Below are 13745 nucleotides of genomic sequence, written 5' to 3' on the forward strand. Positions count from 1 at the left end.
AAATTCATATTATTATAATCTGACAAGTTTTCAGTCTCTTTTCTATAAAGGTGTAGTGAGATGTTAGAGGGGGTAGAGAAGAAGAGGGAGGAAAGAAGAAGAAAGAAAAAAAAGGGGGGACGTAGGGATCAAATAAATGAATGTGATTTTGGATGGCGGCCCTGTTATCCGCATTGTCTGGGCTCCCCGATAATGGCCATAGCCATCCCAGGTACACCACATAGCTGAGGCTTGTCAGAGGGGAACAGAAAATACAGTTCTATGAAAAAGTTTGGGCACCCCTATTAATCTTAATCATTTTTAGTTCTAAATATTTTGGTGTTTGCAGCAGCCATTTCAGTTTGATATATCTAATAACTGATGGACACAGTAATATTTCAGGATTGAAATGAGGTTTATTGTACTAACAGAAAATGCGCAATATGCATTAAACCAAAATTTGACCGGTGCAAAAGCATGGGCACCTCAACAGAAAAGTGACATTAATATTTAGTACATCCTCCTTTTGCAAAGATAACAGCCTCTAGTCGCTTCCTGTAGCTCTTAATCAGTTCCTGGATCCTGGATGAAGGTATTTTGGACCATTCCTCTTTACAAAACAATTCAAGTTCAGTTAAGTTTGATGGTCGACAAGCATGGACAGCCCACTCTCAAATGATCTGAAAACAAAGATTGTTCAACATAGTTGTTCAGGGGAAGGATACAAAAAGTTGTCTCAGAGATTTAACCTGTCAGTTTCCACTGTGAGGAACATAGTAAGGAAATGGAAGACCACAGGGATAGTTCTTGTTAAGCCCAGAAGTGGCAGGCCAAGAAAAATATCAGAAATGCAGAGAAGAAGAATGGTGAGAACAGTCAAGGACAATCCACAGACCACCTCCAAAGAGCTGCAGCATCATCTTGCTGCAAATGGTGTCACTGTGTATCGGTCAACAATACAGCACACTTTGCATAAGGAGAAGCTGTATGGGAGAGTGATGAGAAAGAAGCCGTTTCTGCAAGTACACCACAAACAGAGTCGCCTGAGGTATGCAAAAGTACATTTGGACAAGCCAGCTTCATTTTGGAAGTAGGTCCTGTGGACTGATGAAACAAAGATTGAGTTGTTTGGTCATACAAAAAGGCGTTATGCATGGCGTCCAAAAAAAGCAGCATTCCAAGAAAAACACCTGCTACCCACTGTAAAATTTGGTGGAGGTTCCATCATGCTTGGGGCTGTGTGGCCAATGTCGGCACCAGGAGTCTTGTTAAAGTTGAGGGTTGCATGGATTCCACTCAGTATCAGCAGATTCTTGCGAATAATGTTCAAGAATCAGTGACGAAGTTGAAGTTACGCCGGGGATGGATATTTTAGCAAGACAATGATCCAAAACACCGCTCCAAATCCTCAGGCATTCATGCAGAGGAACAATTACAATGTTCTGGAATGGCCATCCCAGTCCCCAGACCTGAATATCATTGAACATCTGTGGGATGAAGCGGGCTGTCCATGCTCGGCGACCATCAAACTTAACTAAACTTGAATTGTTCTGTAATGAGGAATGGTCCAAAATGCCTTCATCCAGGATCCAGGAACTGATTAAAAGCTACAGGAAGCGACTAGAGGCTGTTATCTTTGCAAAAGGAGGATCTACTAAATATTAATGTCACTTTTCTGTTGAGGTGCCCATACTTTTGCACCGGTCAAATTTTGGTTTAATGTATATTGCATATTTTCTGTTAGTACAATAAACCTCATTTCAATCCTGAAATATTACTGTGTCCATCAGTTATTAGATATATCAAACTGAAATGGCTGTTGCAAACACCAAAATATTTAGAACTAAAAATGATTAAGATTAATAGGGGTGCCCAAACTTTTTCATAGAACTGTAATTGATGGATCTATAACCATAGAAATCATAATGCATTTTCCTGACCCCATGGAGGAGCCGTAGAACCAAGAAGCGACTGGTACTCTCCACAATGTTGGAACTCCAATCAATACAATCATGTATTATTGAATGCTTCAGTTGTGTCGTACAGTATAGGTGTGAGGTTCTTCATGGACATAAACTCATCAACCATAAGAATCCTGGAAAAGAGAGAACAGGCTCCATTCATTTCCAGAATTGTGGAATGCAGACGCAGGATGCGAGGACCAGAAAACATAGAAAAAAGACATAATTTCTATATTGATAAAACCTGAGATATCTCTGTAACAGAGGCAGCGATTCACAAAAGGAAACACCAGGTGAACATAAACTATCTATTTGCAGGGCTGTATTACTATGCTGGGTTATGGTGACAAATAGGTTGTTTGTGAAGGATCCTATAAGAAACAGTGCCTAGTGGTAAGTGATTGGATCCAAGTTATTTCCAACATGGATGTTTTCTGTGACCTTTGAGACCCATTATTGAGCCCATGTCTATTGAAGGGTCTGATGACCTCTGTCTCTTTCATGGATGTACATAGCCAATAACCCCTTACCTAGGGCTGGGCAATTATGACTTAAATAAAAAATCATGATTAATTGAACATTTTACCTTGATTATGAAGAATAAGATAAGAAAATCCATTAATAGTCCCACCATGGGGAAATTCAATGTGTTACAGCAGCATGGATAATACAATAAAATACAAGAATTCAACATACAAAAAGCTCAGATAAAAAAAAGATAAAGGACGAAGATAGTGGAAGGGATATCAAAACTTCAGGATCTTTCAGTTCTCTGTATGGAGTGATCTGTGCTTAGCCTGGAGTTGGTTGTACAGCCTAACCGCAGCGGGAGGAAAGACTTCCGATAGCGCTTCTTCTCACACTAAGGATGAAGCATTTGGTCACTGACAGAGTGAACAAATATTTTTGGATGCTCCACTTTTTACATGCCATGTTCTCTACTTATATGCCACACCACTGAATATTGGCTTTGGATATTCACATACACAAAAGCCTGATTAGATAAAGTACAGTTAGTGACTAGAGATGAGCGAGTAGTATTCGATCGAGTAGGTATTCTATAGAATACTATGGTATTCGAAATACTCGTACTCATTCGAATACTACCCCTATTTGCAGTAAAGATTCGATTCAGAACCAGCATTGATTGGCCGAATGCTTTACAGTGTATAGCATTCGGCCAATCAACGCTGGTTCTGCAGCAGGCTCTACTTTGCTAGTCGGGAGAGCTGGCAGCTTGTGGTTATGCGGGAGATGACTTTTTCTCATAGGAATGCATTGACCAGTGTTGATTGGCCAGTGTACAGCATTCAGCCAATCAATGCTGGTTCTGCTGGCGGCTCGTCTGTGAGGAGGAGGAGTCTAAGATTGGACCACAGCAGTCTCCATTGTGGACCGATCTTAGACTCCACCTCCTCACAAACGAGCCCCTGGCAGAACCAGCGTTGATTGGCTGAATGCTGTACACTGTATAGCATTCGGCCAATCAACACTGGTCAATGCATTCCTATGAGAAAACGTCAGCTCCTGCATAACGCAAGCTGCCAGCTCTCCCGACTAGCAAAGAAGAGCCTGCTGCAGAACCAGCGTTGATTGGCTGAATGCTATATACTGTATAGCATTCGGCCAATCAATGCTGGTTCTGCAGGACGAGTAAGTTCACATTAGCGCTTGCCTCCCGTCCGGAAGGAGTCTGCAGGAAGACCCCCCCCCCCCCCGAATGGAATCTCAGCGCAACTGCAAGCGCTGTGCAGTTAAAGCACACAGATCCATTATAGTCTATGGGGTCCGGGCGCTTTAACTGCACTTTACTCCTCCTAAATACTCTCCTCCTGCTACTCGTGGACTTGGTGACTCTCCTTTAGTCCAATAGTGGTCTCCCCTGAAACAAGCATTTTTTCCCATAGACTATAATGGGATTTGATATTCGATCGAGTAGTCGAATATTGAGGCTCTACTCGAAACGAATATCGAATCTCGAATATTTCACTACTCGCTCATCTCTATTAGTGACATATCCTTTGATTTTGGTTATTTTTCGATTAATTGCCCAGCCCTACAAGCCTTATCAAAAATGTGAATTATTTATTTTTGGAGTATCAATAATTTCATATTACTGTACATATGAAAAGGGTTTTCATACATAATACAAAAACTATCGCAATAAACTAAGTGACCAACTGGTACAATGGGAAGAAGGTTGGTGTTGACAAGAACATAACATTTACAACGAAAGGGACAGCGGGTGTTGGTCAAGCTATCCAAATGAATGTGTAATGGGTTGTAGGTTGGACTTGATGGGCTGACATCTTTATCCAACCTCATCTACTATGTAACTATGTAACAGGGTTATGGTAGGTTATAAGCTTTCCCAAAGAAGTGGGATATTTAGGCTGCTCCTCAAGGTTGTGATTGTGAGGGGCAGTCTTATGCATCATGGTAGCAAGGCCTATAGCAATGCACAGGTGGTTTTGTTAAGAGTGGATAAGAGCAAAGAAGGTCTTGTGAGGATCATAGATTACGTGTGAGGAGGTGGCAGGAGATTAGGCCAGAGATGTATGGACGTATAGGTCATGGATGGTCTTGTATGTCAGTATAGTATAACCTCCTGGTTCTCGCTCCTTTAACCTTAGGAAGCATAACCCAATATTTATTTATCTCAAGTGCATGCCATGTAGAGTTGAAGGGTACTATATACTTTTTTTTAAATTATTATTGTTTATTTATATAGCACCATTAATTCCATGGTCCTTTACACTTTTTAAACTTATCTTTCAGTACTAAGATAGAGGAGGAACCAGGAGCCTTGCACAGGTTGACAATACTGATGGGTAAGCGGAGTTGGGTGAATTTCAAAGCTTCCCTGGCTCCCAGGTCAATATATGATTTACATCAGCTCCTGTCAATGTTTTAATGACCTAGTAATGATATCAAATCTTCTCAATCAGTAATCTGCCTATAACAATAATGGCACCATTCTCCTTGGCCCAGTTCTTAGTTATTATACTTGTTAAATGGGGAGAGAGACAATAATGCTTAGCAGACTAGACATGGCTTCAGCTTGTTTAATGAGCAGAAACTGAGCGGATACAATTAATTGTGATGGATAAAGGGATACAAATAGCCTCTCGTATGTTACCAATAAATGTATAACCTATATCGGAGAAAGGCCCATATGAATAATAATGTTTTTTTACTGAACACCTCTTTGGCTATGATAGACATCAAGAATTCTTTTCTTCATCTGACACATAGATGTATATACTGTATATACCCACAGAGCTGTAAGCAGGTTAGATGCTAAGCCCTTTATCAGATTAGGATTAAACTGGATCTTCCATCTGTGGTCCTCCATATCGCCTGAATGAGAGGGATGAGACATGAGAGGAGATAGTAGGGCCTGGCTAAGCACCCTCTCTATATACAGATAACCACATTATTTCCATACATTTAGATGGACTGCAACATGCCATATTCTGAGAAGCATCCATGAGTTTTCCTCACACAGACCTTCTGAAGAACATCATAGGGTGCTGACCTATATTGGGACTACTACACAAACATCAATCACAGGTTACAGTCTCAGGGATCTGTTGTGAATACCAATAGTTCCTTTTTTATACATATATAAATCGGGGACTATATATTCTGTGTTGCTTTTATAGCATTAGGAAATGGCCCAGGAAATGACAGAAAAAGACCTTCTGAAGATGGAAGTTGAGCAGTTACGGAAGGAGGTCAAAACGGAAAGAGTGATGGTAACGTATCACATTTTTTTTTTCCCATCAAAATGATTTCCGATTGAAGCTATCTCCTAATTTATATGTAAGGTCTTTAGGTCTGTGTGTGTATGTGTACGCTCCATTATCTTATGTTGTGTAGTTGTATGCTCTTACATTATATGCATTGTGTAGTTGTTCTCGCATGCAGTTATGTATTCATGTGTTGTATTCTCCTGTGCAGCTATATGTTCTCTTGTGTGATGTTCTCTTGTGCAGTTGTATTTTTTTGTATAGTTATATGTTTTCTAGCTCTATGTTCCTTTCATAGTTGCATGTTTGTGTTATGATATTTTATATACCTGTATGTTTTTAGTACAGTACTGAATATCTCTTGTATGATCTCGTTTCTTGTAAAATCTTGTGTATTAAGACCTTTTGTGTGTTACTTTTTGTGTAGGTGTATGTTCTCTCATATTTTGTAATTTTGTATGTTCTTTTGTATTTTCCCTTTTTAATTGTATGTTCTCTTGTCTTATAAATTCTGTTGTTGCATATGTTGTTATTTATTGTATCTGAATATCTGATTGTATACCTTATTGCATAACTGAATGTTGTTTTAGGTAGAAGTATGACGTGAGAAATTATTTATGCAACGCAGAGTATTTCAGAGTATCACTAACTACCTTGATATATGTTTTCCTTTGCCTAACTCAGTTCTGACTATTATTATTATTATTATTATTATTATTATTATTTTTGATACACTTATACATGTCTATAGACAAAGGTGTATTAGAAGTAAAAGCCTTTTTATTTCCACATGTTTTACCTTGATTGGCAGCAAAAGTGAAAAAATAAAAACAATAGACTGTATATGGAATTTACAGGCTTATTGAGGTTATGTATCCTCATAAAATCACATATTGTCTAAATTAAATGTTCTGACACCGAGACTCCGCACTGATCAGCTAATTTGGCTGCCTATGGGCACCGCAAGCTATAGCGATGGATGGAGCCAGGAGCAGCTCTGTTCCTTATTAATTAAGAACAGGGTTGCAGTACCCTGGGGGCACCATTATACAGTGAATTAAACCTTCTTCCCTGGGCAGTTGCGTAACTAGCAAAAACTGGGCTCCACAGCAAATGTTTGACTTGGGCCTCCCCCCCACTGCATAACACCCTCTTTCTTGGCCCCCACATAGTATAGCACCCTATAATGTCCCAAAGTGGCCTCCAGACTGTATGTCCCATAGCAGCCCCTACACACAGCATAATGTCCCATAGTGGCCCTTCCACACAATATTATGTCCCATAGTGGCCCCTTCACTCAGTATTATGTCCCACTTTGGCTCCTCTACACAGTATTATATCCCAGAGTAGACCACCCACAAACTTTTATTATACTTACCTCTCCTGGTTACCGGCTTACTCCCTGCTGCTTTCGGCCTGCTTCAATGTCAGAAGAAAAGAAGCCCAAAAATTACAGGGAGTCATGTCAGAGTGCATGAGAGGTGAGTAATACTTGTTTTTATGTTCACTCACCTCCTCGTGGCTTCCGATTATACTCTGGGGTCTTTTCAGACCCCATGGTATAATATAGCAGTATTTGTTGTGGTTCATCCAACATCTGCTTCTCCTTTGGCTCTCCAGGGGCCACAGTGACGTCATATGGGATGCAGAAGGGGAAGCAGAGGCGGCCGTGATCAGTAACTAGATAGGGCCTGTTACCTGCTGGGTTATTCCAGTCCTGCTCCAGTCTGCAGTCTCCAGGCTGCTATAGTCCTCTGTATACACTAGTTTCCTATGTCCATATGCTGTAAAGTATGTCTCTGAATGCTGTTAACAGAAACTTCTGCAATATCAAATAGAAAAAAAAAGTATCATAAAATTAAAACAGAAAGTAAAAGAATATGTCAGTAGGTGATACATTCTCTTTAAGACTAAGGCCCCATATTGTGGAAAAGCTGCTTTTTTGTTGCAGATTTTATTGAGGTTTTTTGAGGCAAAGTCAGGAGTGGATTGAGCAGAAGGGAGAAGTATAGACTAACTCTTTCCTGCAACAGCCACTTTCCATTTTATCATTTTCGATATAACAAAATGGCAAATGCAAAATGGCGAAAAAATTATTATTGTTACTTGGTATAGTTTTTTTTTTTACACCGTTCACTTTGGGGTCAAAATGTTGATTCCAGTAATATCAAATTTATAGAATTTTTTTATGCTTTACTATTTCTAAAGAAAATATAAAAAAAATCTTCGCAAGAATTTGCTTTGCATTGTCATATTCTGAAATTCATTTTTTTATATCATCCTGTGCATGAAGTTGTGTAAGAGCTTTTTATGTAGTTTGTTGGTTCCTTTCTGGGGTATATACAACATTTTGATGATATTTAACATCAGAGTCATTGTCATTCATAGACTTTTTGGATTTTTGCTGTGCTGTGTACCCAATGGCTATGATACTGTCTTAGCCATATATAAGCACCCAACATTCACTGTGCATGTAGAGTAGATGTCAGGAAGGGGGTTAAAAAAAGCTAAATCTAAAGTAGAGAACTTAAAGGGATTCTACCATTAAACTACTTTTTTTTCTAATCACCACGTCGGAATAGCCTTAAGAAAGGCTACCTACCTTTAGACGTGGTCTCCGCCACGCCGTTTCGTAGAAATAACGGTTTTAACCAGTATGCAAATGAGCTCTCCGCAGCAATGAGGGCACACCGGCGGCCATTTTTGGGTAGCCGCTCTTGCAGTTCAATACAGGAGCCGGCGGCCATTTTGGGGTGGCCTCTCTATGCTCCTGTATAGAACTACAAGAGCAAGAGAAGCCAGAAGAGGCGGAGTTGCTAAGAAGAAGGAGGTGGCGCAGGAAAGAGCTCTCGGGCAGCAATGGGGATGCGCTCATCGGCCTTTCAGCGCTGGGGACCGCCCTCATTGCTGCGGAGAGCTCATTTGCATACCGGTTAAAACCGGTATTTCTACGGAACGGCGCTGCGGAGACCACGTCTAAAGGTAGGAGATGAATAGCCTTTCTTAAGGCTATTCTGACCTGGTAATTAGAAAAAAAAAAAGTAGTTTAATGGTAGAATCCCTTTAAGCATACTTGGCAACTTTTTTTTAAAGCTGAGATCTCTAGGAGATTGACTTCCTACTTGCTATTTTGTGTTACTCAGGCTTTGTGTATCTTCTATGTCACTATCTATGTGAAAAGAAATATTGCAGTTATCACACTGGTGTGGACAATAGCGCAAGGCCAGCAATTGTCTCATTATTATTATTAGAGGGCAAGATCACAATGAAAGGTTACATTGCATGTTATAGGGATCATACCATTGATAAAATATGATGGCGACAACTCCTCCTCCCCCCTCCCAGGACAGTGACCTTAGTGCATGTCACACAGATATGTAAAGCAATGGGTAACAGCCAAAGTCCTAATGTTTAGTGTGTATTGTGTAATGTAAGTCTCATTTAAGGATTCATGTATCCGGCATATATTCCAGTTTTGCAACATTATGACCTCAATACAGACCTTTTGCAATCATATAGGTCACTATAAATCAGATAAGTCTTATGGAAGTCAGTACGTCAGTTCACAATTTTAATATGTCATGTAGCATCTGATTACGCCCTGCACATAACACCTTGAGGGAGATTTATCATGCCTTGTAAACTGGTTTTCTTGCACAGATATGTTTATTTGTGCAGATTTGCACTGCCCTCATCACTTTCTTGGAAGAAGTCATGGCGAGGCGCATGCTGTGATCAGGGCAGGGTTTATTATGCCTGGTGTACATGATCCCTGAAATCTGGTGTAAATTTCAGTGCAGGCTCACGGACAAGTGGAGGGTATGCCTGATTTATGAAGAGGTACTGTAGGTGCTTCCTCACAAATGATGCACACCCTCTGCCAATATAGGGGATACTATTATCTAGAACTAATATGGCTTTTGTTTGCCTTCTCTCATTAAAGGATTCTTGCGACACCTGCAGCTGGCTCCATGCACTGTATAGTGGCTGAAATAAACTGGATCGGGGCTGCAGTACTGGCTCCTGGCAACTATGCGAGAACTGGAGCCACCTGCTTCTGGGTCTGTGTTGTGTTATAGTACAGATGTCAGAAGTTGTGTCATAGAATTGATCTGTGCAGGGGCTGCCCGTTGTCCTCCACCTCCACAGGATCAGATATTTAAATTAAAAAAATCCTAGCCAACCACTTTAAATATTCAGCGACTCTTGAAGAAATTAAGGCAATATGGTTTTCTGCAACAGTAGGATATTTTTTGGCATGGTGGCCTTCTCTGACTTTCTGACGGTACACTAATTTATAATCTCAAGCATGGGCAGTCAAAGAAGGCATTAATCTTGGCTTTGGGTAAATGGTAACACCATCTGAGGTTTTAGATTAGTGGTTGCTGTACAGGGGTCCGAGAGATCAGGTCTAGGTGCTGTGGTCTGGGCTTTGTGGTCTTTGAGGACAGTTCATATGGACCACTGTGGTTCAATGGTGGATGGTAATTTTATGGACATGGCCTGTATTTGGAAAAATAATTATTTTCTTCTTTCTTTGAAGATCTCTAAATCTGCCCAGGAAATGAAGAACTATGTTGAATCTCTAGCAACAGAAGATCCCTTAATTAAAGGTGTACCAGAAGATAAAAACCCCTTTAAAGAGAAGGGTGGCTGCTCTGTGTCCTGACACTCACACTGAACCGGATCCCTGGAACCAGTCAATGAACTTTACTTATCCTGCTGTAGTCAATAGAGTAAATTGTGCTTGTGTGTAAGATTCTAAAAAATGAGACTACTCTGATAATTGGATTAAAGTCGAGGATGATGGGATGTGTAGTGGGAATGTCAATCAACCCTAATTAACTTACAATTGGATTTTTTTAAGGTATCTATAATAAAACAGAGCAATATCTCCTTGTATTTCTGCATTTGCACTGAATTAACAGGTATTATCTCTTGGTCTACTGTCACCACTTAATGACCGAATTACCTAAGGTGAAGGGTCATGATCTAATGCATGCTGGGAGGTATGGGTTAGCCCCTTCTGGATGCACAGATTAGATTTCTTAAGGTATACTACATTTATAAGACATTACAGTATTACGGTACATATCTAGCTATACAATGACATACTAAAGACATAATCATACCATATCATGTAACATGTAAAGATCACATCAAATAAGAACTATTTCTGGTTTTCTGATGAATCTAAAAAAAACGAAAAAAAAACCCATCTTTCCAAACAGTTTTACCTAAATATCGCCATGATTTTGTGTCTACAGTTCCTATGTTTTCCTGTATATGCTACAAATCACATATAAGTCTAGACTGAGTCTGCATTCATGTGTTACTTCCTCACATTCTTTACTTTGCTGGTTGTTTCAGTAAATTTGTTTCAGTATGTCAGAGATTACATGATCTTTTTTTATTTCTCCTTGTGTCACGGGAGGATTGAACAGTCCCTGTCACTAATCACTCGGTTAAGACGGACTTCTCAGGCTAAGTCCTGATACCCTGATATTAAACTACAAGTCTCAAGTAATCTCATCGGGGCTTCTTAGCTTGGCTGCCACAGACTTTAAGATTTATGTCAATCACTTCAGATGTTGTGGAAACCAGTGTGACCTAATGACATAGACTATAAAAGATTAAACTTTTGAATATAAAAACGGTATATACTATACAGAAGCTATTATCTATATATAATATGTATTACATGGTTGGTTTTATTCAGCAAAGGTAGTTAAAAATTTCTGGTCTTGCCATGATCATTCTAACTTATAAAATAAAGTTAGCTTGCTATTAAGGAGGACCTTTCACCTCTTCCACCAATTCTAGTGCTTAGAATCTCTTAATAGGCTCCGTTCAACTGATTTCAGAACAGTTGGAATTTCCTCTCTAGCCCCACCATTCCCGAGCAATAAGCGCCAAGTAGTTGTGATGCCTGATGTGCTATTTAAGTTCTGTAATGTCAGAAGGGCGGCGTCAGGCAGGAGGTGTGATTCAGATCACCAATCAGAAACAGCCAGTGTCAGAGCTCAGAATCACCCCCCTTGTCTGCTCCTGTCTGACACCGCCCTCCTCACACTACAGAGCCTAAGGCTAAGGCACACGTAGCGAGCCGGAGTCAAAAATTGCTGCGGAAAAGACCACGGCAGAAACCCATTGCATTCTGTAGTGCTTTTTGCGCATATACAGAAAATTTCTGTAGTTATAATTGAAATGGTATAATTGACGCAATCGTTTTTGAAATCACAGCATATCCGCTGTGGATATTTTTCTGCGATATATGGATGGGATCAGTCAGAATTCAAATAGTTTTATGCAAATATGTGTTTTTTTTTATGTAATATTTGTTTCTGGTAGTCCTAATTCATAACCCCCTGGTCGGCAGAATGAAGGGTGTGTGGTGCTCACACAGCCCTAAAAATTTGTCTCTGGTTGTGTCTGGTATGGCAACTTAAATTGATTTTGATTGATTTTGTTTCCCAAAATTCCCCATAGAAGGCCTGTCTGTGCCCAGGATAAAAAAGTCTTTATACTTAGATGTGTTTGATGAGTCTCATCAGACTTATCTATGGTGCACCTGGCATATGCACAGTTCTGCAACGAAACTGGGACAGTACACCTCAGGCTCAGGATTTAGATGGAGATATTTATAATACTACCAGTCCATAAGAACCTGGTAGTTCCCCAATTTGCCTGACAGGTTCCCTTTAAGTTGATTTGTTACTGTGTAATGTTTCCTTTTTCATGTGGTGGCGCTGCAGGAAAACTGGGCATTGCTGCTACTGTAGGTTCCCCAGATAGCAGCTAATTGTTGAGGCCCAATCAGAACGATATACCGTGATGAGTTTATGAGTTTGGGGACCTTCCAATGGTTTTACCCAAAGTGGGCACCTTATAACGGCTATAAATATTATAGATGGTAAGCCAATGCAAACCAAAGGGCGACAATACTGTATAAGCGAGGGACATAGCTAGAGGAGATTTACTGGGAAATATCAGGGGGTGCAACAAGCCACTTTGGCTTGGTGAGGAAGATACATACTGGGCTAGGGCGCTGAATGTAATCTTTTCCTTGGAAGAAGGAAAGCCTTTCTACAACAGGGCTATATCACATGGAAAAAGCACAAGCTAATACAAGAAGACAATAATCAACCAATATATATAAAAAATATCAAATATTTTATTACACATTAAATAACATATTATTAAAAACAATAATGTACAGCAGGGCAGATTGAATTAAAGCCAAAGACATACACAAATAGACACATAGAATAAAGAACGTGGGTTCTTATGCTAGACCATGTAAGATAAATAAAGGTAAGTATAGTAGCAAAAATAACACTAGTATAAATATAGCAGAACTACATTAGTGCCAACCAAAAAATACTGTTGGCAAAAAGCACCCATCCAAAAATATGTCCCTATAAATGTAGACTAGTATTTTGTAATTATAGCATAAATATCTGAGGACATATAGGAGGAGACAGCTACAGTATATAAAGTGTGAGGTAAACTATATAAATATAAATCTCATCAATAGGGAATATAGATTACGTATGTGATCACACTACAATGCAGCCAAAGCTATATACATACAAAATACAAATAGCTCCTATAAGGCAATCAGCCAAATACCTGAAGTCATGTCTCCAAATAAAGGTCAGCTAGCAGCCACGATAGAATACTAACAGATAGGTAGACGGACCACCCCTACGCGTTTCACCACTACTGTGGCTTCCTCAGGAGGTGACAGTACTGTAAGGCAGATAGCGTCTTTATATACCTGTGATGAGTAATATCGGCGCGCCGCAGCTGCGATGGTGTCCCGAGGAGCCGGAAAACGTCAGTGCGCATGCGCCGGCAACGTCAATGACGTGCCGGTCACATGACACACACAACGGACCAGGTCACATGATCGGGAGACCAGAGCGCAGCTGGAGCGCGCACCTCATCAAAATAGGTAAGTGTAGCGATACAAAGACAAAAGAAAAGAAAAGGCAAGGTGAACAGGATTTTGTTAAGACTTAAATGGAGCCTCAGGCTGACTACATATATG

General features: G+C 40.1%; 1 protein-coding gene across 1 annotated transcript; it reads left to right on the forward strand.

The window, feature by feature from the left end:
• The first annotated feature begins 5294 nt into the window (after positions 1-5294).
• Positions 5295-10572, forward strand: GNGT2 (G protein subunit gamma transducin 2). Its single transcript, XM_075277178.1, has 2 exons — positions 5295-5698; positions 10236-10572. Exons 1-2 carry the CDS (start codon positions 5615-5617, stop codon positions 10359-10361), a joined length of 210 nt encoding a protein of 69 aa, XP_075133279.1. The 5' UTR covers positions 5295-5614; the 3' UTR covers positions 10362-10572.
• Positions 10573-13745: the final 3173 nt, after the last annotated feature.

This window comes from Leptodactylus fuscus, chromosome 6 (assembly GCF_031893055.1).
Source record: "Leptodactylus fuscus isolate aLepFus1 chromosome 6, aLepFus1.hap2, whole genome shotgun sequence".
In the NCBI taxonomy this organism is placed as follows: Eukaryota; Metazoa; Chordata; class Amphibia; order Anura; family Leptodactylidae; genus Leptodactylus; species Leptodactylus fuscus.